Source organism: Silurus meridionalis, chromosome 26 (assembly GCF_014805685.1).
Source record: "Silurus meridionalis isolate SWU-2019-XX chromosome 26, ASM1480568v1, whole genome shotgun sequence".
In the NCBI taxonomy this organism is placed as follows: Eukaryota; Metazoa; Chordata; class Actinopteri; order Siluriformes; family Siluridae; genus Silurus; species Silurus meridionalis.
Genome location: NC_060909.1, coordinates 1164997 through 1191291, shown reverse-complemented (window position 1 = coordinate 1191291; position 26295 = coordinate 1164997). Strand labels below are relative to the sequence as shown.

General features: G+C 43.2%; 1 protein-coding gene across 1 annotated transcript in view; it reads left to right on the top strand.

The window, feature by feature from the left end:
* Positions 1 to 25648, top strand: part of ankrd11 (ankyrin repeat domain 11) — a 28502-nt gene extending 2854 nt beyond the window's left edge. Inside the window, 11 exon segments of the mRNA XM_046841033.1 lie at positions 3731 to 3869; positions 9654 to 9827; positions 10485 to 10685; positions 10914 to 11056; positions 11973 to 12117; positions 12202 to 14619; positions 14622 to 19246; positions 20322 to 20420; positions 20675 to 20818; positions 20933 to 21025; positions 21609 to 25648. Coding sequence (XP_046696989.1) covers positions 3731 to 3869; positions 9654 to 9827; positions 10485 to 10685; positions 10914 to 11056; positions 11973 to 12117; positions 12202 to 14619; positions 14622 to 19246; positions 20322 to 20420; positions 20675 to 20818; positions 20933 to 21025; positions 21609 to 21794 — 8367 coding nt within the window. The 3' untranslated portion in view covers positions 21795 to 25648.
* Positions 25649 to 26295: the final 647 nt, after the last annotated feature.

Genomic DNA, 26295 nt, shown 5'->3' with positions numbered 1-26295 from the left:
TGTGTATTTGTGTAACGTTTACACCGATATTGTGTGTGGTAAACAATCGCAAAGTGTTTCTTTCCCCTTTTTGGAAGGGCATGGAGAGGATGGTGTGTGTTGCAAAGGTAACAGGAACCGGTCAAGAGCTTCAGTTCATTTTTTCATCAAACTTAAAACCTTTGTGGTTTTCACTGTGGCATGCATGTTGATATCAGGTAGACTGGTTTGAACCTTTGATCTTAAAATCACACACATACACATACACACACAACGGTCTCTAAAGCTTACACAGAGCGGTGCAGAAAACTAAAAACATTGCATGTAGGTGGAAAAGGCTTGTTGTTGAGAGAGATCAGAGCTGAGAATGGCTTCCAGGAAGTGGTTTATCACTCTCTACAACAGCGGTGCGCTGAAAAGCAAATCGTTTCAGGTTTCGTTCCTGTCATTCAAGAGCATGCATTTGAAGCTTTCATGAATACCCCAAAGTAGACACCTGAAGATCTTTCCCACCACAGTCACCATTTTCCAGTCTTCAGCTGTCCTATGTGTGGTAGTCTGAGATTCTTTTTTATTCAGCACAGTTGTAAAGAGTGAATTTGTGTGTCACTTTATCAGTCCAGGCAGATCCTCTGATCTCCCACATCAAGGTATTTTAGCCTGAAGACCCTCTGCATGCAGAATGTTTTCTGCATCATTCTTTGTAAACTTTAGTGCTCAGCACGTTTTAAAACCCAAACCAGCTCATAAACCAGCTTTTCTAATGCAAGAGGTGAAAATGACCTGAAGTTCTTGACCTGCACCGTACTGCTGGCACGATTGGCTGATTCGACATCTGCGGGTGTGTACACGCACGCAGCGGTTCGAGGCAAACGCCGGAATCACCATTCGGGATATTAATGATGTCCTACATCCTGAGGGACGCCTGTGAGCAGATCTGTAAAAGAAAAGCTTTTGTGTGCATGCACATCATCATAATCTCTCAGCACTCTGCTGTTTCTGCTCTGCTATGATTTCGGGTGCAGGCCGTAGCAGATGCATAGCTCGTGTATCGGAAGCGAACAACACGTGTTCAATATAAAGTTGAGTACAGCGATACGCCAACGCGCACATCAACCACCTCAGGTTTTACAGACAAGTCCATTTTATAGCAGCAGCAACACTGCGCACACAAACACACATCAAACACGGACGTGTGCGGCACTCAGCACTTTCACATAGTTTTGAAGGTCGAGCAGCACCCAAGCGTGCACTGCTGCAGGTATCGATTTGACTTCCGGTATTGCTTTTGCTGTGCAATACTGCAAACGAAAGTACACCATATGGACAAAAGTATTGGGACACCTGAATTTTACACTCGTATGTGATCATTCCACCAAGTTGGAGGCACATTCACTTGACCTACAAGACCCAAACCTGTTCCAGCATCACAATGCCCCTGTGCACAAAGCCAGGTCCATGAAGATCTAAAGATCTCAAAACCTATTGAACACCTTTGGGATGAATGGGAACTCCACCACAGGCCTCCTCACCTCACTTCCATCAGTACCTGACTTTACGAACACCCTTGTGGCTGAATGAGTCTCCACAAAATCTAGTAGAACTTCTTCCCGGAAGAGTGGATCTTCTTATAACAGCAAATTGAGGCTAAATGTAGAACTAGATGTTTATAAAGCACAATCTCATGTTTAGGTGTCTACACACAAAGGCATCCTTTAACTTTACAGTTACAGCATTTTGGCAGAATCCAGAGCAACTTACATTTATCTCATTCATACAACTGAGGGTTGCTTCAAAGTCCAATGGCCTACCACCTCCCTAACTCACTCCTAACAGTGCAGTCGGGTGTCCCAAAACTTTTGGCTATATGGTGTGTATGTGTGTGTGTATATATATATATATATATATATAGATATAGATATAGATATAGATATAGATATACAGGGAGTGCAGAATTATTAGGCAAATGAGTATTTTGACCACATCATCCTCGTTATGCATGTTGTCTTACTCCAAGCTGTATAGGCTGGAAAGCCTACTACCAATTAAGCATATTAGGTGATGTGCATCTCTGTAATGAGAAGGGGTGTGGTCTAATGACATCAACACCCTATATCAGGTGTGCATAATTATTAGGCAACTTCCTTTCCTTTGGCAAAATGGGTCAAAAGAAGGACTTGACAGGCTCAGAAAAGTCAAAAATAGTGAGATATATTGCAGAGGGATGCAGCAGTCTTAAAATAGCCAAGCTTCTGAAGCGTGATCATCGAACAATCAAGCGTTTCATTCAAAATAGTCGACAGGGTCGCAAGAAGCGTGTGGAAAACCAAGGCGCAAAATAACTGCCCGTGAACTGAGAAAAGTCAAGCGTGCAGCTGCCAAGATGCCACTTGCCACCAGTTTGGCCATATTTCAGAGCTGCAACATCACTGAGTGCCCAAAAGCACAAGGTGTGCAATACTCAGAGACATGGCCAAGGTAAGAAAGGCAGAAAGTCGACCACCACTGAACAAGACACACAAGCTGAAACGTCAAGACTGGGCCAAGAAATATCTCAAGACTGATTTTTCTAAGGTTTTATGGACTGATGAAATGAGAGTGAGTCTTGATGGGCCAGATGGATGGGCCCGTGGCTGGATTGGTAAAGGGCAGAGAGCTCCAGTCCGACTCAGGCGCCAGCAAGGTGGAGGTGGAGTACTGGTTTGGGCTGGTATCATCAAAGATGAGCTTGTGGGGCCTTTTCGGGTTGAGGATGGAGTCAAGCTGAACTCCCAGTCCTACTGCCAGTTTCTGGAAGACACCTTCTTCAAGCAGTGGTACAGGAAGAAGTCTGCATCCTTCAAGAAAAACATGATTTTCATGCAGGACAATGCTCCATCACACCGTCCAAGTACTCCACAGCGTGGCTGGCAAGAAAGGGTATAAAAGAAGAAAATCTAATGATATGGCCTCCTTGTTCACCTGATCTGAACCCCATTGAGAACCTGTGGTCCATCATCAAATGTGCGATTTACAAGGAGGAAAACAGTACACCTCTCTGAACAGTGTCTGGGAGGCTGTGGTTGCTGCTGCAATGTTGATGGTGAACAGATCAAAACACTGACAGAATCCATGGATGGCAGGCTTTTGAGTGTCCTTGCAAAGAAAGGTGGCTATATTGGTCACTGATTTGTTTTTGTTTGGTTTTTGAATGTCAGAAATGTATATTTGTGAATGTTGAGATGTTATATTGGTTTCACTGGTAAAAATAAATAATTGAAATGGGTATAAATTTGTTTTTTGTTAAGTTGCCTAATAATTATGCACAGTAATAGTCACCTGCACACACAGATATCCCCCTAAAATAGCTAAAACTAAAAACTACTTCCAAAAATATTCAGCTTTGATATTAATGAGTTTTTTGTGTTCATTGAGAACATGGTTGTTGTTCAAATTAAATCCTCAAATAAAATTAATCCTCAAAAATACAACTTGCCTAATAATTCTGCACTCCCTGTAGATATAGATATATAGATAGATATAGATAGATATATATATATATATATATATATATATATATATATATATAGATAGATAGATAGATATAGATATTACTGAGCAATAGGTGCAGTATTTTATTGTTCCATATTGAAATAATAATATTGGTATTAATTTAATACTTTTTAAAACCTTGCTGATTGGCTCAAAATTATCCTGAATGTGTTATTAAAAAGAGTTTTTTTTTTTTTTTGTGTGTGTCTTGCGTCTCCAGGATAAAGATAAAGGCTCGTCAAACAAGACTCCTAAATTGGACCGCGGCGATGGCATCAAAGATATGAAAGAGAAGGCTCCTAAGAGGAAGCTTCCCTTCACCATTGGAGCCAATGGAGACCAGAAAGACTCAGACTCGGGTAAGGAGGCAGGGCCAAGGCCTTTGACCTGAGCTGGGGGATTATGGGTAACATGATGAAAGGTTTTGGAAAGGTGCTGCATGCAGTTCTTGTGTCTATGCTGAAGCGGGCCTTTGGAAGCTCGAGAACTCAAACATGGCTGCAGAAAACACGGAATTATTGGGCACGATGGCCTGGGAATGCTTTTAGGTAAGTGTGTGAGTGCGCTGCGTTCAGCTTGGAGGATAAGGCTTATAATTGTTTGTTATACATTTCAGTCATATTTATTAATGAAATGGGTTTGGGTTAAACATGATTCTGTGCTATTTATTTGTGTGTTTGTAAGAAGTGTGTTCTACACTGATTTATCATTCTGGCGATCGCTCTAGCCACAAAAAAAAAACAGCAGTATATGAAGTGCTCGTGTGTGTAGAGTCAGCGTGGTTGTGTTTGTTTCAGTAACAGTTCCTGGGTCGTTAACCCCGGACCCCCAACCACCCCCCTGTGCTTTTTTTTTTTTTTTTCTTTTCCAGCCGTTAGGCGTGAAATCTTTCCCTTTCTCTCACCCCATTCAAACAATGCCTATAGTGGCTATTGTGATGCTAACTCTCCAGGGGTGGAGGGCCTCCATCTTCCCACCGGCCTGCTGCATGTCTCTCGCTTCCTTTCTCCTTTCTGATCAGGTTATTGTGCTCTATTACACACATCCGTATTTTGTTTTCACCCCATCAGCGCGTGTGTGCGCGTGTGTGTCGGGCAACGTTTCATCATCATTTACAAGCCATCGTTCTGGTTGTCAGCCATCTTTTCCTGTTGTCAGGAGCAGGGTTTTTCTACCAGGTATTCCTGTCTTGTCACAGGTGATCGTGTGTGTGTGTGTGTGTGTGTGTGTGTGTGTGTGTGTGTGTGTGTGTGTGTGTGTGATGTGTAACCGTGTACGTTCGGGTGCACAGCTCAGACCACGCTTTCTGCTTTGGTCGATTTTTTTTTTTTATGCCAAGTCATTGTCAGTCCCCTGTAGATATTATTTTTTTAAATACTTGGCTCTATTCCTTTTTCTCCGCTCCATTTTAATGCTTTGACTTGTGAAATTTGTGTGGTTTTGTTTACCTTTTCTTTTACTTCCTCTGGTTTGTGGGATATATGCCAGTTCAGGCCAGTTACCTTTTTGCTTTATTCACACACACACATGCGCGCACCACTGACTTATTACACATAGATCACCGAGGCAGGAACATTTTCATTGAGCTTAATTATGAGAGCGAGCGAGAACCAGATAAAGCGCACAATAGATGTGCTTGGAAAGTCGTTTGAAGCTGCGACGAAGCCATTAGCTGCAGAGCACCACGGAGCACCAGGAGAGGCGAGACGCCTCTGTGCTTTTATTATGTAATGAGCTGCTGCGATCAGCGCCGCGCCCTTCACCCGTCAAGGAACAATCCCAGAACCATTCATGTTCGTTTATTCACTCAGTGCAGTGTGTGTGTGTGTGTGTGTGTGTGTGTGTGTGTGTGTGTGTGTGTGTGTGTGTGTGTGTGTGTGTGCTTATAGCTGCCCATGAGTTGAGTTCTTGCACAAATTCAGGTATCTAGTTTCTTATGCAACCGGTGTAATTCTTATGAAACCAGATTTATGTAGGACAGAAGCAGCAAAACCATAAAATACGAGTCCCACCTGGTCCCCACAAACCCGCTGGATAAAAGTGTGGGAGCGAAGGGTAGAGGCACCCCTAGTCTCGTGCTGGCTCAGCTCAGGCTCTGCTTGCTTTCATTTTCTGGAAGACTCCATTTGAGATGCATAATTCATCTAGCTGGTATTTTGCAGCAGTGTTGTTTTTTTTTATGCCACTTTCTTTTTCTCACATGTGCTTCTATAAAGAGTCCTGCAGAATATTTCATTTCTTCCCCTTATCCCCTGCTCTTGCTCTTTCTCTCTTCCTGTACGGTTTTCTCCACCTCTTCCTGAAAGTCTGTGCTCTCGGATCCCATGTCACACACGTTTCTGTTTTATAATGTATGGGACCAAATCCAGTTCCTTGCTGCAGTTAGCTGCAGTTTCTCTCCTTTCTGAACCTCCTGCAGGAAAAATGTAGTGCATGTTCTTACTCAGGCAGGAACGAGTGGGTGGGTTTATCAGAGCTACTAATATTCATCACTTCACTGCCATGCACACCAACACTGCCAGGCAGAAACGATGGCGCACACACATAAACACACAAAAAAACAAACAATTGGCTTCAAGCTTGGATGCTTACCAGATGTATCTGCTGGTACAGTGTGTGCCTGTAGCTCCACTTTGGGGTGTGTGTGTGTGGGGGTGTGTGTGTGTGTGTGTGTGTGTAGCGGTGCACTCTCCCCCTAAGCATTACTCTATAAGAACAGAGCCCAGGTCGATTTCGAATTCCTGCATGTCCAGGAGCCTATAGTGTACTCTTTGGGCGTCCGAGGTGTGTGTGTGTGTGTGTGTGTGTGTGTGTGTGTGTGCACATGCTTTTGAAGATTGCAGATATACAGTACAGGCCTGTTTTTGTTTGCATGATGATGGTCTGCTCATGAATTTCTTCTCTCATAATGCTTGTAGTATATTTTTTTCCCCTGCCTCTTTTGTTCCATTCTGTCAATGCATTTTTTCATGTAAAGCACAAAAAGCAGTGACATAACATCCTGTGGGCACTTCCTGTCTCTTCAGCCTTCATTTCCTGTTTTCTCTGGGCAGCTCAAAAGGAGTCTGTCTCTCTAATTCTTACTCTGTTTTGTGTGTGTGTGTCTCTATCTCACTTATTCCATGTCATCTCATTTGTCTCTTTCACTTTTTTCACCCCCATGTTTTCCAAAACACACACTCCTTACATAAAGATCCCAGAGAGAGAGTTATATAAGTCCTATGCAGGACAGTCAGGACCGTGCGTTCAGATTTAGAGCAATGTCTTTGTTGTTATTGTCATCGTCCCCTCCCCATTTCTCCTCTGTTTTTTTTCTCCTGAACTCTCATGCTCCACTGTGTAGATACCAGGCAGGACTTAATCAGCCAGTGGTGTTTGAGTGTGTGTGTGTGTGTGTGTGTGTGCGTGCACGAGGCGTTCGTAAATTTGAATGTCGTAGTACAGTAACAGACGTCGTGCTTCATGTCCCTGGTAATGGGAAAGTCCCCTCAGCGGCAAGTCCCCACCCTCTCAACTGACCCAGATTCTCTACAGCTCTCAGAAACACAACACAGCACCCATCATTTATATTTTCATTTGAATCAGTCCAGAGTGGGGGAAAATATATAAATATATATATATATATATATATATATATATATAGGACACACTTAGAAGGTAACTTAGAAGATTTATGGATAAACAGATCTTCTCACCACAGCACTATGCAGACCCACTAATCTGTAAACCTAATCCGGTCTAAGTACGGCCTCGTTGTTTTTCGCTTCGCATGTAATCAGCCAGCTTTACCTGGAGAAAAAGCGAGCACGTAGTCGTTGATGGTTTTTTTTGTTTTTTTTTTCGCTCGTAAACGTTACCCGTCCGGCAGCTTTGCTACCCAGACTACATCAACAGAAACGAGTTTATCTACTTTCACCATGGCAGGTTTTTTTTTTTTTGTCCTTTTTTTATTTTTTATTTTTTAACTATGGAAAGCAGCAGCCCACACATTCCCATTCACACATCGTTGCATAAGCCATTGTCTGTCTTCTTCTCAGCTCATATTTCAAGTTTTTCTGCTACTTATCTCATGCTCTGGGTGTGTATTTTGACACAAATAAAGGGGATGGGGGGGTAGTTTTTGTCATATTGTGAACACAGGCCTCTGTGATGAATCGTTTCAGGCTCGTGTTCATCCATCAGATGAGTCTTTGGCTTTTTTTCTGTAGACTATTAACGGTTATTTAAAGCTGCTGTACTCGAGGACTTTACCGCCGATGTTAAAACCTCTCCCGTGGGAGCTATTATGTTTTTTTTGTTTTGTTTTTTGCCAGCTACTGTTTATTTGATTAGACTGAATAGTTCTGTTATTAGGACATGGCATTTGTTATTCTGCAGCATTTCCAGAGGAAAAAAAAGAAATTTCTATCTTTCTCCAATACACACTTTACAGTATAGAGACAAAATTTTCTGGACACCTAAACATTTGAGCATCCCATTCCACATGTAGTCCTCATTTTCTGTTATGATGATGTCCACTATTCTGGGGAGATGTTCTGCTAGATTTTGTAGGGCTGCAAGGGTGTTAGTAAGGTCAGGTACTGATGATGAAGATGAGTTGAGGAGGCTCTTCATGGAGCTGGCTTTGTGCACAGGCGCGCTGTCATTCTGGAACTTATTAAACACTAGCAGTATCTGTTAGCATTTGACTAGCCTAGTTTCAGACCCCGAGCAGCCGTGGCGAGCGAGTACGCTCTAATCGTAGTCCTGTTATAATGCTCACACTGCGAAGGCTGCGACAGCTAACTCTGCGTTTTTTTTTTTTTCTTTTTTTCCTTCCCACCATGGAAAAAAAACATGTTTAGACTGCTTCTGCGGCTCCTGCAGTTCGAGTTTGAATTGTAGGAATGTTTCTAAGCAGCAGATGTGTGTGAGAATGCAAACGGGCGGTTCGGCGGGTGGGTGGGGGGATCGGAGGTGGGGTGGGGGTTACATTAAGTGTAATCGTTTGCAGATGTTGGCGAGAGTTCATCAGATTTGACTGTGGAAAAGCAATCCCTGGAAAGAGTTGTGTGTGTGACAGGAAGCTTTTTCTGCTGCCTCGCTTCCTCTCCGTATAAATTATATTTGTGACCTTGAGCAAATCAGTGCATTAAAAAACAACAGCCCGCGTGCTCGTAGATCTTCCGTAGATTAGACGCGCACCGAAACTAGATGATGGCATCTGGTGTAGCTCGTTTGTTTTTATTACAGGTGTGTGTGTGTGTGTGTGTGTGTGTGTGTGTGTGTGTGTGTGTGTGTGTGTGTGTGTGTGTGTTGATTATTGTGAGGCATAGGCTTTTTCAGGGCCGTCTCCCTGCTTGTCACTGTAAGCTGATAGTTTGGGTCAGGGCAGTATAATGGACTGTCCTGGTGCCTTGTGGGGGCAGATATGTTTACACCCAGATGCAGAAAATAATTGACAGGCGTGTCTTGTGAAGTGCAGCTACTTTTGTCTGGCTCCTCATTCATGCGGTGACCTTGCCTTAGCCATGCAGAAACCAACACCAGCCATTTTGTAATTGCTGTCAGCCTGCCAAGTCACACCCTTATAGAAAGACACTGGCACACATACACACACACACATGCTAAGTGCCCCTCCCCTCCCCATGGGGATTCTGGGTAATCCTGCTCTTCTGCTGCTGCTTCTGCTGCTGCTGCTGCTGCAGTCTCTCAGACTTTCAGGGCAGACAAGGGAATTCACCTGGGAGTGCAGGGTTTCATTTCACTTTCACAAGTATCTTGTGAAGGGTTAGGTCGTTTTTTGAAACATCCGGGGCGGTCACGTTATCGCGCTCTCATCCAAGGCACTTCCGATGAAGGTTGTAGGCGAAAGTTGTATACGTTATGATTTTAAAAAACACAAACACGTAGAGCTCATGTTGGCTATCTAAAGGTGAAGATATGTGCAATTCCATATGCACGAACCTTCACTCTGACTTGAATTTAATTACCGTGATATTTCAGTAAAAATAGTTCCTCAGTTTGTGAAGTATGTTTGTGTTCTCCAAGCAGGATAAACAACCCCAAAGAACAAACACGAACAAGTAGATCGCTGGGTCTGAACATTGAGGCGGTTCTTCTGGTCTAACACAGCCGTTCTCCCCCCTTCCTCCCACACACAGAGAAGCAAGGTCCGGAGCGGAAGCGCATTAAAAAGGAGCCTACCAACACCAGGAAGTCGAGCTTGCCGTTCGGGATGGGCATGCCAGGAATCCGAGCTGGGTACCCACTGTCAGAGCGGCAGCAGGTGGCTCTTCTTATGCAGATGACGGCGGAGGAGTCAGTAAACAGTCCAGGTGCGTGCTTGTCATGAACGCCACGTCTCACGAGCCCCCCAACAAGCCTCTCGCTGTCCTCGCTGCACTCTCTCGTGCCATGCTTCATTAAAACACACACCGTGCTACTTAACTAGAATTCATTTAACGAGAAATCCCTCATCGATTCCCATTATTACATCGCAGAAATGTGTACATACGACATTCCTTTAGCATTCCTTTAGTAAGCGCCTTTTTCTTCTTCATGTACCGGACAGCTTGTATTTAATATGAAGGAGAAAGATCTTGATGTGAATATTTCAAATAGTTCACATGCACTGAAGTTGCTGAGTGAAGAAAAAAAAAGTTGCAGCTCTCCCCTGCTAACTGCATTGTTTTTTAACCAGTTTCTACTTCCAGGCGTTTTTCTGCCTCTAGTACAAGACAGATTATAATTATAAATGACGTTCTGCAGGATACTGTACAAAAAAAACCCTCTAATAAACCGTTAACTGTAACAAAACAGTTGCAGCTGTCCTCTTTGTTAAACAAGAGCGCCACTCGGAGGCGGATGTGGGTCATGTCTTTTTTAGCAACGTTTTGTTTTATTTGTTACCCTCTGTGTGTGTGTGTGTGTGTGTGTGTGTGTGTGTGTGTGTAAAAATTACGGTTCTTTTCGTTTTTTATTCCTTATTTTAGACACAACACCAAAGCATCAGTCGCAGTCAAATCTGGGTCAGAAGGGAACACCAAACTCTGCCTCAAAAACCAAAGACAAAGTAAATAAGCGGAACGAGAGGGGCGAAACACGGCTGCACCGGGCAGCCATCCGTGGAGAAGTGCGCCGCATCAAGGAGCTCATCAGCGAGGGAGCTGATGTGAATGTAAAAGACTTTGCAGGTGAGGAGTTTAATCTGTGAACCTTAAAATCTCTGGATTTGTGTATAATACACGGAGATCTACTATATATATATATATATATATATATATATATATATATATATATATATATATATATATGTGTGTGTGTGTGTGTGTGTGTGTGTGTGTGTGTGTGTATGTGTGTATATATATATTTTAATTTTTTTTGTATTTTTTTAATACACATTTCTTTATTGTGTCTTACAGGCTGGACCGCACTGCACGAAGCGTGCAACAGAGGGTATTACGAAGTGGCCAAGCAGCTGCTGGCAGCCGGAGCCGAAGTCAATACCAAGGGCCTGGACGATGATACGCCTCTACACGACGCGTCCAACAACGGCCATTTCAAAGTGAGACCTTTTTTCTTTTCAAAAGCGTGAATGCACAGGGGTTTAACGGTACACTAAATTCACGCTTCGGTACGTATCTCGTTATTTAAATCACGGTTTGGTTACAACGGTTAGGGGAAATGCAAAACATGAAATTGATTGTGTTTGTTTTATTATTATTATTTGTAACATTTGTGAACAGTTTACATTTTGTCAAACACTAAAAAAGCCTGCTTGGTGTAAATAAAAAATATATATATATTTAGAAATAAAAAGTACTAAATCAAATTAGTGCAATGTATTTTTTTTATTATATTGATTAAAGTGATTAATCGAATAAATTGGCACTAGTTGAATTAATTAAATACAATTAAATTAATGGAAAAAATAAATCGTTTACATTTGTTAGACCCCAGTAGTGTAATACAGATGTGTAAACATGTGTGTCTAGTAGCCTTTGTTGTCATTCCAGCCATATACAGTACAGTGAAAGATGTGTGTCTAGAATTTAATGATTAGAGGTTTTACTTAACTCTTCTATTTATTTCAGCAGACTTTTAACAAATGTCTTAATTTTTTCCATCTTTCATTCATTCACTCCTACGACATGCCGAACTGTCAGGATTTTCTCCTTTTAAGAGAGATTTTTGAAGACATAAAACGCTAAAGAATCCATAGCACTAGACGCTCGTAAAAAAAAGGAAACGTCAGCAATTTCGCACGTTTAATAATAATTAAAAAAAGCACTGCGCTCAACGTGCGAGGCGGAGACTTAAACAAACTGGTCAACATTCAGTACACGTGCATCGAACCGAAAGAATCCGGTACAAATACGTGCACCGTTACACCCCTAGTGAGTCACACTGGACTGGTTTTCACTGGACTGCATTTCTTTCAGGCTTCTTTTTATTTATTCTTGTGGTTTTGTGTTTTCCAGGTGGTGAAGTTACTTTTGCGGTATGGAGGGGATCCTTGTCAAAGCAACCGAAGAGGAGAAACGCCACTGAAGGTCGCAAACTCCCCAACCATGCTGAATCTGTTGCTCGGAAAAGGCACTTATACGTCTAGCGAGAGCTCGTCAGGTGTGTGAGATATATGATTTATACAAATTCTTTACAAAAATGTCTACGTTTTCTCTAATCATTTTTTATCATTTGTTGCGGCAGACTCTTCAGAAGAGGAGGACGCTCCATCGTTTGCCCCTTCCAGCTCCGTTGACGGCAATAACACCGATTCGGAGTTTGAGAAAGGTTTAAAGCTGAAAGGAAAGCCCCTGGACCCACCCAAGTCCGCCACCACACCGGTGAAGGACGAGTACGAGTTCGACGAGGACGACGAGGAGGAGCGTGTCCCGCCCGTGGACGACAAGCACCTTCTCAAAAAGGATTTCCGCAAGGATCCGGTCAGCAAGACCAACAGCTTCATCTCCATACCCAAGATGGAGGTTAAAACCTATTCCAAAAGCAACTCGCTCACACCAAAGAAGCCCGTGCGTCGAATACTGTCGGACAGCAACAGCTCGGACGACGACGACCGGACGTTGTGTTTCACGCCGACGCCCACGCCGAGGCAATCTGCCGTTCAGAGCAACACCAAGAGCAGAGACTCGAACGCTCTGTGCTCCAAACAGCAGAAAGACAAAAGCAAAGTCAAGAAGAAGAGGAAGAAGGAGACGAAAAACAACGTCAGTAAGGAGGTGCGTTTCGGCAAAGTGAACGACAAGTTCTGCACCTCGGACTCTGAGACCGGCGATATGGAAAGCGAGGACGAGAAGTGCTCGATGCCAGTTTCAAACTGCGTGAAGGATTCTTCAACCCTGAGCCTTAAAGATTCCAGTGTGTTCAGCTCACTGTCGGTGTCTTCATCCTCGTCTTCTCATGGAAGCTTGGGCTCTCAGAAGCTTACACAATCTCTGGCAGAGCAGCACCCAAAACAGTGGCGGACAGACGGTTGGAAGACTGTGTCCTCCCCGGCGTGGTCTGACGTCAGCTCCCTGTCCGACTCGGTCAGGACGAGGCTTTCCAGCGAATCGGACTATTCCTCCGCAGACTCGAGCGTGGAGTCTATAAAACAGGTGAAGAAGAAACCGCAGGAGAAGAAGAAAAACAACACACACGGCAGCAGCGCGCTCGACAAAAAGAGCTCGGACTTTTATAAGAACGCGGACGGGGCCGCGTGTAAAACGGACAAAGACGGAAAGGTGTTGAAGAAACACAAAGTCAAACACAAACACAAAAACAAAGAAAAAGAGAAGGTGGCGACCTTAGTGTTGAATCAAGACATGAACGAAAAATTCGTCAAAAGCATTTCCTTCGACTTCGACGATTCGCGGCAAGAGTCGCCGTCCGAAAGCAAAGTCAAACTCTCCAAACATGACAAGGATCATTTTAAGAAAGAGGACCGACTGTCCAAAGTGAAAATAGAGGACAAAGACTGGGCAGGGAAAGACGTTCAAAGGGTTTCTAAAGACGAGAAATCCAAGAAAACCAAGGAGTCGAACAAAGACCGAGCGAGTAAAGATGAGAAGGACAAATCTTTAAAAATAGAAAAGGAGAAAAGCACGAAAGACAAAGACAAGCCGAAGGAGGAAAAACAGAAATCCCATAAAGAGGATAAAAAGAAAAAGTCCAAAGATAAGTCTCTGAAAGCAGAAAAAAAGGGCGAGCAGAGAGAGGAGAAGCATTTCAAATCGGAAAAAGACAAAAGCGCGAAAGAGGAAAAGTCGAAAAAGGATAAAACCATCAAGGAAGAACCGGATTACGAGGACTACGATCTGAAAAATCCTTTTTTAGAGGATACCAAGATGAGCGCATCCGATCACGATCGGTGGCAATCGGATCTTTCCTCCGACAGCTCGCTGTACGAAGACGATAGCTGGGACGCCCCTGTGAAAGAGTACAAAGCCAATAACAATTCTGTAAAGCTTATTGTGGAAACCATGAAAGAGGAAAACAGGGACCGGAAAAAGGACAACAAATCGAAAGACAAGAAGTCGGAGCACAGCGACAAGCGCTTGGAGAAAGACGTCACTTCCAAGAAGAAAGAGAGGGAATCCTCAGAGAAAGGAAGCGACAAAGGAAACGAAAAGAAAAAAGACTGGACGGACAAACAAAAGCTAAACTCCGGTCACTCCGAGAAGGAGAAGAAACGAAAGGAGTCAGCTGACGGAGTCATCAAAGAGAAAAAGGAAAAGGAGTCCGTTGAGTGCAGCAGAGACAGAAAAGATTCCTATGAGTTCACCAAGGAGCGTAAAGACTCCAAAAACAAAACGGAAATTCTGAGAGATGAGTACGGCAACGAGACTTTCTTCAAATCGGAGAGTGAAACTACTCCTAAGTCAGACCCCCGGGAGAGGAACCACTCCGGAAAAGAAAAGGAGAAGAAGGGAGATGGGGTGGAGAAGAAAGACAAGGTAAAAGGCGAAAAGCACAAAGATAAGCCCAAAGATCGAAGTCTGGACCAGGAGAAACCCGAGAAGAACTCGGTCGACAGGACTTCGAAAGATAAAGATGTCGAAAGGAGCTCCAAAGACAAGAAAGACGGAGCTAAAGATAAACACAAAGATTCTCACAGCAAAGACAAGGAGAGAAGATGTCGTCTGAGGTGCAGTGTAAAGACAAGAAAGAAAAAATATTTCAAGACAAACACGGTGACAGAGAAAAGGATTTTCTTGACTTTAAAAAAGAAGAAAAGAAACCTGAAAAGGTGAGGGAGAAAACCTGGTATAAAATCGAGGATATATTTACTGATGAGAGTGAGGACGAAAACGACAATTATAACGGAGGCGTGGCAAAACTGAGCGATTCGTTTGGCTTACTGGACTCTCACCGTAAAGATTCCACACCCGATAGAGACGACTTGGACTTGCTGACAGATAAACACAGGAAGTATTCCGGAGAGGGGAAACAACATTCGACTGAAAATAAGAAAGACAAGGAGCATAAAGATAAAAAGAAAGAGAAGACGTTTGATGCAGGAAAAGAAAGGAAAGGCTCCATGGAAAAACACAAAGAAAAGAAAGACAAGGACTCGACCGATACGAAACACAAGGACCGCAAAGACCGAGCGTCTGTGGACTCGAATCAGGAAAAGAAAATCCGTCAGAAAGCAACAGACAAGCGGGAGCTCGCCGAGGAGAAGAGCAAAAGCAAATACAAAGATAAGCCGGACCACCTGAAAGATCGAAAACCTTCTAAAGGCAGCGGCGAGAACGAGAAATCCTTGCTCGAGAAGCTCGAGGAGGAGGCCATGAACGATTACAAAGACGATTCCAATGATAAGAACAGCGAGATCTCGTCAGACAGCTTCACAGACCGGGGTCACGAGCCGGTTTCAAGCAGCTTCTACGACTCCTCCAATATCACCTTGCCTGATATGACAGAAGATCGAAGAGAGTCGCTGTCCATTTCCAATCCACAGGACAGATTTAGAGAGAAAGAGAGACACAGGCATTCTTCTTCCTCATCATCCAAAAAGAGTCACGACAAAGACAAGGAGAAAGGCAAGAAAGAGAAAGCAGATAAGAGGGACAAGTCCGAGGAGATTAGAGAGTCCTTCGGCCGCAGAGAGAGCTTACCTGTTGAGAAAGAGCCCATGCCGCTGGAAGCCGATCCGTACATGTTCCCATACGGCTCTAAAGGCGACGGAGAGGACGACTTGGACAAAACTCTGGAGTTCGAAAAGGAAATGTCCAAAAAGGACAAGACAAACAGTATCATCACAAGCGAAAAGATTAAAGACAAAAAGAAGAAAGAGAAGCATAAGGAAAAAGTAAAGGAGGAGAAACACAAATATTCTGACGGCTTCGGGTCTTTCCGTCTCACCAAAGACGAGCTGAAATCTGGCCTGAAAGAAAGTCCTCAAGTCACAAATTTAAAAGACAAGTCTAAAGAAGATAGTCCCAAATTTGACGGCAAGAACAAGGACAGAAATAGGGACATCACAGACAAAGATAGAACGGATTATATCAAGACCAAGGATAAGCTCAGTGACAGCGACAAGCTCAGCCAGTCAAAAGACAGCACCCGGAAAGACAGTCGGCCGCGTGAGAAGCTTCTGGTGGACGGAGATCTCAGACTGACCAGCTTCGGCAAAATGCTCAGTTTAAAAGATCAGGAGAATGAAGAGCGGCATAAGAGATACAAGGAGAAGATCAAACAAATGGAGAAATTAAGGCATAAATCAGGAGATCCGAAGCTTAAAGAGAAAATCAAGTCCAGTGAGGATCTGAAAAAGAACCGTAGCGATCTCTCGTCTAAAAAATCCGGAGCATTAGATTCCGCTCTGAAAGACAAGAAACTTAAAGAGGTGAGCCTTCCGTCCCAAATAATGTCCCCTGATAGAAAATCACAACCATTGGACAGCCAGAATTCCAAAGACTGGCTAGCAGGCCACCAGATGAAGGAGAATCTTCCTGCTTCTCCACGACCAGATCAGAATAGACCAACAGGGGTCCCCACTCCTGCATCTGTGATTTCATGCCCAAGCTATGAAGAAGTCATGCAGACTCCTCGAACGCCTTCCTGCAGCACAGAAGACTACCAGGAAATCATGTTTGATGGACTAGACTGTCAGAACTCTTCTGCAATGACGATGTCAATGAACGCCTGCTCTCCAACATTCTTCGACAGATACACCTCCCAGAACTCTTCCCACGGTTTCCCAGAAGGAACCTGCATTACACCAGCGAAGAACATGCAGTTACCCCTCGAGAGCAGGTCCATTACCTCTGAGGTCAGAAGACCTCTAGAAGAAGAGTTCAAAACAGACGTGGACAAGTTCCTTAGACAGCAAACCACACCTCAAGAATTTGAGTCTTCTGCCTCGCACCTTTCTGAAGACAAAATACCAGTGGAGAGACTCGATGGAATTTCATCTCCGTACCCCTCACCTCACATCAACATGCTGTCTCCGAGGCCTGATTCAGCACAGCCTGCACCCGATAGAGCTTCTGCAGCCAGTTCTGGGAATGATGCCAGTGAGCTCCCTCCAGAGAGCATGTACAGTTATCTAATGAAGCCCTCAACTCCAGTCCATAGACCTGACCCTCAGTGTCTGGACATCGCTGCTCCTCTAACACCAGCTCCTGCCGCTTTGCCTCCAATGGACATCGACGACTTGTCCGAACTACATCAAAGTGAACCCAGTTTGTTGCCGTCTGACCCAGTGAGCGGCTGCGAATATTTACCTCCTCTTGTAGAGGAGCAGGATGAAGACGAGGAGGATGATGAGGAGGAGGAAGAGGAGGAGGAAGAAGATGAGGAGGAGGAGGAGGATGAAGAGGAAGAACATTCCGAGGAAACCCCCGAAACTCAGATCGTTTCCAATCAGCCTACAGAAGATCCCACATATCCCCTCGGATTAGGGGAGTCCGTCATGAAGACTTGGGCTGAATCTCTAGATCGTCAAGATCCTGAAGTCCTTCCCCTGACACCCAGTCATCCTCAAGACAGCATCATTGAGAACTCCTGTGACCAGTCGATAGCATGGAATGCGGACGGTCTTATGAAATCACCACATGAAAGTTACAGAGAGGTCGAAGCGGCAGTTTCTAAGATTAGCAGTCCGTATTCGCACTCCGATTGCGACCTGCCTCCTATTCCTACCGCGATACCTGTGCATTCATCCATGACTCCGCCTTATTCTACATACTCGAGGGCATACCAACACATCTCAGAAAGTCATTATGAGGTCCCAAAGGACAACATAGAGGACATCTCTTCATCACCAAGACCTGAAGCAGAGCCCGAAGATTCGAACTTCTTGCCACCCTCCTCGACTCGACTAGAAACCTTCTTTTCGGATATCAAACCACATGTTGAGGAGAATGAAATGGACGATGAGCCGTCATGTGTGGCACAAGAGAACCAAGAAGAACCACTCAGTTTCCCTCAGAGCAGTCTTGCCCAACCAGTAAGCTGCGAGTCTCAGTGGGCTGACCCCTTTCCTAGCACAGTTGATGAACTAGACGATCTGAGTCCATTCTCTTTGCCAGATCTTCCCTTTACAGAAAAAGAGATTCATGAGCCTGATGTTACTGCACCGGAGATACCGGAGAGCAAACATCCTTCTGTCCCAATAAGACCTTTGGAAACAAATAAAGAATTAGGGGTGTTGGATGTCGGTTTTCCCACTTTGACCAAACCTCCATGCTCACCTGCAGGTGTTTCTCCACACGAGCCTGCTCAGGATTTGGAGCCGGCTGCCCACGAGGAGAGTTACAGATCCCAGCTTGAACCAGAACCGCACAACATCCAGGACGTTCCATTGGTAAAAGAAACAGTACAGGAAGATGTGCACATGTTTGAAGAACAGGATGAGGGTGATGGCAACATCTATTCAGCTGTAGATGCAGAGAATGACCAAGAATATAGAGCGAAAGACGCTGCACCAGATACCCTGCCTCCAATAACGCCATGTTCAGAAGCACAGGCACCTCTAAAATCTGAGCAAATTGCTCCAAACCCCGTGGTCGTCTTGGGTACCTCGTGCAACTCGTGCCTCCCTGCTCCAGTCTTGACCATCACAACGTCTAGCACCACACAAATATCAGAAGTGTCTGAGACAACAGTCAAGCTCCCGGTTGTACCTCCAGCACCCGAGGCCCCCAAAAAGGTGGAGGAGATAGCTCCTCGGATGACCCGCAACCGAGCGCAGATGCTGGCCAACCAGAGCAAGCAGATCACCACGACGAGCGTCTCGTCTTCCACGACATCCTCTCCCGTCACCACGAACGTCACCACAATTTCTCAGTCCTCTCTCACCTCTGGGGAAAAGGAGAGAGAAAAGGAGCCCATCAGCACCATCACTGCTCAGGCGTCTACTCCTGTTCTCGTCACCAAAACTAAAGGCCGTGCCGAGGAGGAGGACGGGCAGACGCAACATCCTCGGAAAAGGAAGTTCCAGAAATCGGGTCAGCAACAGGTACAGGTTCAGCTCGTCAACACGGCGATGCAGCAAACCCGGGAGATGATACAGCAGACGTTAGCCGTCATAGTCAACGCTATCAAGCTGGATGACATTGAGCCGTATCACAGCGACCGCTCCAACCCGTACTTCGAATACCTGCAGATCCGGAAAAAGATCGAAGAAAAGCGGAAAATCCTGTGCTATATAACACCGCAGGCTCCCCAGTGCTACGCAGAATACGTAACGTACACGGGCTCCTACCTGTTGGATGGCAAACCGCTTAGCAAACTTCATATCCCTGTGGTAAGAACATAATTCTACACAAAAACTTTTCTAATTGTACCAGGGGTGTAACGGTACGCAAAATTCACGGTCACCTCTGGTTTTAAAGTCGCGGTTCGGTTCAGTTAGAGGGAAGAAATGCAAACCATAACATTACGTGTCGTTTTTTTTATTTACGCTGTTTACATTTATCAACATTTGTGAACAGTTTACATTTTTAAACAATTTTAAATCAAATACATGCCTGGTTAAATAATATGTAAAATTATATAATATTTTATACAAATAAAGTCGAATACATAAATGTAATGCAATACACCCGTTTTATTATAGTGATTAAATAGTTATTTATTAAATTGGCACAAATTAAATAAATGGGAAAATTAAAGTAAATAGTTTACATTTATTAGACCCCATTTGTGTAATAGATGTGTCTATTTGTGTGTGTGTGTGTGTGTGTGTGTGTGTGTGTGTGTGTGTGTGTGTGTGTGTGTGTGTGTGTGTGTGTGTGCGCGTGTGCGCGTGTTCTACATTTAATATTTCATTTTCTCCTCCTTCTTCTTCTTCCGGCTGCTCCCAGTAGGGGTCGCCACAGTGGATCATCCGTCGCCACACTACTCTTCCCTCTACATCTGCCTCTTTCAAACCAAATAAGTTTTACTAACTGTTTTGCTTATTTCAGCATACGTCTTTAACAAATGTTTTCATTTCTTCCAGCGTTTATTTATTCACTCCCTCGATATGCAGAATCATCAGGATTTTCTTCTTTTAAGAGAAATTCTTAAAGCTGGACTTAAAATGCCAAAAGAATCCATATCACTAGACTCTCGTAAAAACGGAAGTGGGCGCGATTTGGCACATGCGCAAAACTAAATCTTTAAAAAAGAAACAAAAAAAACGTATTTCAGAAGATTAAACAAACTTGCAGTCTGCCACCTTATACGTGGGGGGTTTTAACTATGTTCCGCACGTAAAAAGGCTCGCATTCCGTACACACGTGCTCCGAAACGGTTCAGGAAGAATACGTGCACTGTTACACAAAATCACCAGTAACACACCAGCGTTTCAAAAATCGATTTTTGTTTCTCCCTTGCAGATCGCACCACCTCCATCGTTGTCTGAACCCCTGAAGGAGCTCTTCAGACAGCAAGAGGCAGTAAGGGGGAAACTGCGACTGCAGCACAGCATTGAGCGGGTAAATAAGAGGGACTCCCATCACACACACTTCCCGGACCGGATCCCTTTTTACAGCGCTCATCACTAAACCTTTTAATTAAAGCTTCTGTATACTTGTAAAAGCTCTGTATGTAAAATCCACGTTTCATCTCACATTCATCCTGCGACATTGGTGTAAAAAAGAAAGAAAGAAAAAACACCTCGAGGGTCAATGAGCCCAGAATGACGTTTTTTCAAAAATTTTATTTTTCCTTTTTTTTTTTTCCTCTCCAGGAAAAGCTGATCGTTTCCTGTGAACAAGAGGTCCTGCGAGTTCACTGCAGAGCGGCCAGGACCATCGCTAATCAGGCCGTGCCTTTTAGTGCTTGCACCATGCTTCTGGATTCAGAGGTGTACAACATGCCATCAGAGAGCCAGGTGAAATAGCTTCTAACTCTCGTCACGTCCACTCTAACCGTTTCTGCAGGTGTTTAAAATCATTTGGAATAATTCTCTGAATGTCCTCGTGTCGATGTGTGTGTGTTTTAACAGGGAGATGAAAACAAATCCGTGAGAGATCGCTTCAACGCCCGGCAGTTCATCTCTTGGATTCAAGACGTGGACGATAAATATGACCGCATGAAGGTAAAGATCTCCAGAACGAGTGCACCACAGCATGATTCTAACGTTGTATGATTATAATAGCATGTGATTTTTAAAGGTCGATGATGCGCTATATGGACAAAAGTATTGGGACACCTGAATTTTACAGCCATATATGGTTCTTCTTTGAACCGTTATCACGAACTTAGAGGCACACAATTGCACAGGACGCCATTGGATGCGGTAACATGAAATTCTTCCTTTACTGGAACTAGAAGACCAAAACCTGTTCTAGTGTGCGCACAAAGCCAGCTACATGAAGATCTGCTTTCCATGGGTTGGCATGGAAGACCTCCAGCTATAGAGATATAAACCATATTGACCAATGAATGTGTCCACTAACACCTTTGTGTCTGAACGAGCATAAATTTCCATAAAATCTAATGGAACATCTTCCCAGAAGAGTGGAGCTCATTATAACAGTGAATGAGGAATAAATCTGGAATTAAATGTTGAGCCAATATTAATCTTATGCTCAGGTGTCCACAAACTTTTGTCCATTATAGTGTATTACCGTCTGATTTATTGATTTATTTTGATTAACGTTCCGATCCTGATCTCTCAGACATGCCTGCTGATGCGGCAGCAGCACGAGGCCGCCGCTCTGAACGCAGTGCAGAGGATGGAGTGGCAACTCAAGGTGCAGGAGCTGGACCCTGCCGGACACAAATCTCTGTGCGTCAACGAGGTTCCCTCCTTCTACGTGCCAATGGTGGACGTCAACGACGACTTTGTACTGTTGCCCGCGTGACACGAACACACGGAGACGCCGAGAGCGCGGTTCTAAAATCCCTCAACTTTTTTTTCAAAGAGACATCAAACAAGCAAGCGAGTTCGGTAAGGGCTAGCCGGTTTGAAAACGAAGATTTCTTTGAGAAGAGTATATACGTATATATTATATAGAAGAAGGTTAAAACAAATTACGAAAAAAAGAAAACTAAATGCTCCTTCCCATCAGAAAAGAGGAGCATAGTTTTTTTTTCCCCAGGGGAAAAAAAAAAACACAACTTGCACTTTCATCCTTAAAAGTTTTAATGCTTTTGTTTGGAATTTAATGAAGCAACACTGTTTTGCTTTAAAGCTAGCCCACCCTCTCTCAACCTGCCAGTTGAAAGATTTAGTTTTTCTTTATTTTTCATCCCCTTTTCAACTAAATCGCAAAAGAGGAGGGCTGAGAGAGGCTCCTCCACCTTCGACGTCCTTCAGGATCAGGGACAGAAGGCACAAACGGTGTCCTCGAGCGCGCCAAACAGAATCAACGCGGCCTGGCGCGTCGAGGTGCATCCGCGTGTTAAAGAAAAAGAAAGAAAAAAAAAAAACAAAAGACATGTAAGGTCGCAAGGTGCAAGTCGAAGGCTGGAACATCCACAGCTACAGCGAGACAGCACGCTGCCGGACTCGGATAATCTCTCGTAACCACAACAGAGGAGAGCATGGCTCCCTGATGCACACAGCGCCCCCAAGAGCAAGGGCAGCATGGTTGAGGCTCTGTGCCAGAGCAAGGGAGTTCAATTTCCTTCAGCACCAGGACATCCCACCTCAGTCCATCGTGGTGTCCTCAGACAAATGGGGGAGGGACAAAAGGAGAGCAGAGTAGGTTCAGTTCACAAAGCCTCCAACGGTCCACTGCAGGAGCCAATCCCCGTTGTGCTAGCACTCTGCGCACACACACACACACACACTCTCTCACACACACACACACACACCTGCAGAACGAGGAGACGGAGGACAACTCGAGAAACCGCAGTGTTGCAAAACCTTTTACAAATGATGTTTTAGTGGGTTTTTCTTTTTTTTTTCTTTTTTTCTTTTTTTTTTTTTTTTTGGATCTTTCTTTACTCGGGCATTTCATTGTTCCCTTTCTGAGGACGTGACTTGAAACACTACAGAGCCAATGTTAGTTTAATGGAATAAACACACAAAAAACAAAAACAGGAAAAAAAAAAAAATTGTATTCCGTAAATGATGTACAGTTTTTATATTCGTTAACCAATGTATTCTCGCTGCCTTCTAGATAATTTATTTTGCCACCCATTACTGCACAGTTGTAAATAACTTATGTACTGTAACATCACACAGTTAAGTGTAAAAACAAACAAAAAAAATAAATGAATAAAATTATCTTTGTATGTACAGTTCACTTGCGGGCAGCACTTCCCCCCACCCCTTACCCTCACGGGCCAAAATGTGTACACATCAGTATTTTAAGGACAGTTTGTTTGTTTGTTTGTTTGTTCGTGTGTGTGTGTGTGTGTGTGTGTGTGTGTGTGTGTGTGTGTGTGTGTGTGTGTGTGTGTGTGTGTGTACAGGTCCTTAAGGTCTGTCAAAACGCGCGTCTGCCATCATCAAGACCGTACACGACCCCTCAGAATGAAAGCGTCAGGGCCACAAACAGTTCTCAGATGTAGCAGAGTGATTCATTATGGATTATTTAAGAAGAATAATAAGAGGTATATATTATTCATTGCTTTAAATACACAAGTATGTATCTTTAAACAAAAAAAGAAAAAGCAAAAAAAAAGGGAAAAAAATTATATAAACCGAGAAAATGCCTTTTTACCTTTTTCTGATTTCATTTCAAGCTGCACACGTTTAAAGCTCCAAACATCAGCAAGCAGCAGCAGCGGCGGCGACATTCCCATCTAATCCCATTTTATCCTGTCTAATCCGATCCGATCTGAGCGTCCGGTTCGATATATAACCTTATTCTTAAAAAAAAAAAAAAACAATCCAATACACCGCTGAATATCTCTAATGAGTAGCGTTTTCTCCCTTCACCTCCTCCCTTCTTTTTATCATCGGGTTTCAGTGTCACACGTTTTCTTTTCTTCCTTTATTTTTGTTCTTTAATCTAATCTGATGGCACACATTAGTGATCGGAAAAGCTTTTCTCCAAAAAAAAAATAAATACATTTCCAAAGGTTCTTCAGACCTATAAAGGTCATCCCTACTTAAAAAAAAATAAATTATTGGTTACACTTTTTTTGTCACGTTTTGGCCCCGCCCCTCCAGCGTCATCGTGGCGCATGTACGTCGCAGATTTTTGTTTTTTCCCACCTTTAAAGCACAATCACAGCATTTTATTACAGCGCTCGTAATTATTCGGTGGCATTTGTTTGTTTGTTTTGTTTTGTTTTTTATCCTGATTTTAAAACGTTTTTGATATTTTATCCTTCCTGCCTGTGCTTCAGCGTGAAGTTGTGTGATGTGTTTCTCAATCAGCCACACTTCTGTTTGTGTTCATTTTTTTTCTCTGTGTGTGTGTGAGCGTTGTTGCTCGTTGATTTGACGTACAGGGTGTGTGAAATTTCCTTTTATTAAATTTTTACTGCTTCTCAAGTACCTTTTGTGATATGAGGTTAATTTGGCAAAAAAAAAAATATTCCAAACCAAAAATGCGTGTGTGTGTGTGTGTGTGTGTGTGTGTGTGTGTGTGTGTGTGTGTGTGTGTGTTTGTTTTCCTCTCAACACTGACATGTTCATCATGGTTTATTAAAAAGCAGAATGTATCCCATTACTGTCCCTGCAAATCTCACGATTGTTTACAGATGCATTGTGTGTTTGTGTGTGTTTTCTCAGTTGTGTCTTCTTGTTCGAACCCTGCTTTTATTACTATAATTATTAATCTTATTCCTGCCGTTCTTTGAAGGCTTGAAATTGTGATGTGAATTTTATGTAGCGTCACTGTGAGCTTTACGTAGTTCTGTATCGTGGTCATCAAACTTGTCTCAACAAGCCCCGCCCCCTTTCCTGTTTTCTTCTCCCAGAAACTCCCGTCTGTGAGTGAAGCACTTCCTCCCACTGACCTCCATTATGCAGAATTACCTCCGTGATCTGATTTCACCCCGTTTCCTCTCACACTGCACATTTACGTGCCATCGGGTCACAATTTCAAGCCTTTTTTTTTTTTTTTTTTTTTTGCAGAAATCTGATCATAGATGTTTCTTGGAAAATGATTCATAAAGCATGTAGAGCTAAATGGTGAGAAAATAACCTATTTATTTTTGTTTTGTTTTTTTGTTTTATCATTTTTTCCTGACACCTGTGGTATGTTTGAGTTGGAAGGTCTCTGCTGTGTAAATTTTCCTCTTGTAATGAGTAAATATACCGAAACGTTGTACATAAAAAAAAGCTGTATATAATCTCCCAGGACCTTTTGCACCCTTCTCTTTGTACTAGTCTGATCTTGCGTAGAATGTGGGGTTCTAACAGCAATGAGACGCTGCAGGTGATGTAAAAAAAGTATCTTTTTTTTGTTTTTTTTTTATTTGTATTTTTATTTTGTTTTCCCTTTTATTTTTCCCTTTTGTACAATGTAGTTGAATTGTGTACATATTGTTGGAGCAGCTATGGGGAGGGAGGGGTTTGTTGATGCTGTCTTCAGTGCTGTCAAAGACCCAGTACTTTCACCTCTAGCTGTGTCGATATCCTGCAATTCAAACGCGAGAAAATTAGAAAAACAAAAAAAAAGAAAAACATCAAAAAAAATGAATAGAATAAAAAAAATTTCAAAATTGTTATTTTCTACAGTTGCATGTACAGAGAGCGCGAGAACTGCTGTTGTTCCTCAGAGATTATGTTCGTAAATAAATTTTTGAAATATGATGGTTGTCTGTCATTTCTTTTCAGTTTCTATAATGGCCAGCAGATGGCGCTGATGTTATTTTTTAATTTTTTATTTATTTACTTTTGTTTTTTGTGGTGGTCCCGAAACATTGGGCGCATTTCATCCGTGAGAAAATATCGAACATTTTTTATTGTAGCTGAAGAGAATTCTAATTACCCCAAGTCACACTTTATATATGTATATATATTAGTGCTGTTCATGTGATTCGCATCCCGCTGTTTAGACAACGATACATTAAAGACACGTGTGAAGCAGCGACTGATGCGAGACAATTCACTTTTATTTCTTCAGTTCAGACAGACAACAAATCAATTTACTTAAATTACTTCTGACTTCTAACTCGTTCTTCCACACACGCCTCTGTAGACCCTGTTGTGTCTGGAGAAAGTTACAGCTCTGCCTCTGCCATGTTAATCTTTCTTCTATGTGACTCTCAGGACACGCCTCCTTCTCTGTAGTGTTGTGATGCGTCATATTCACGTGCTGAGAGAACGCGCTCGAGGTACAGTTTATCATCAAATAATGCACACAAATTATTGGTCACTTTCTAAATAATAAAAGAGCATCTACAAATATTTAAATAAATCGTTTTTTACCGAAGCAAATATTTTCAAAACGATGATAC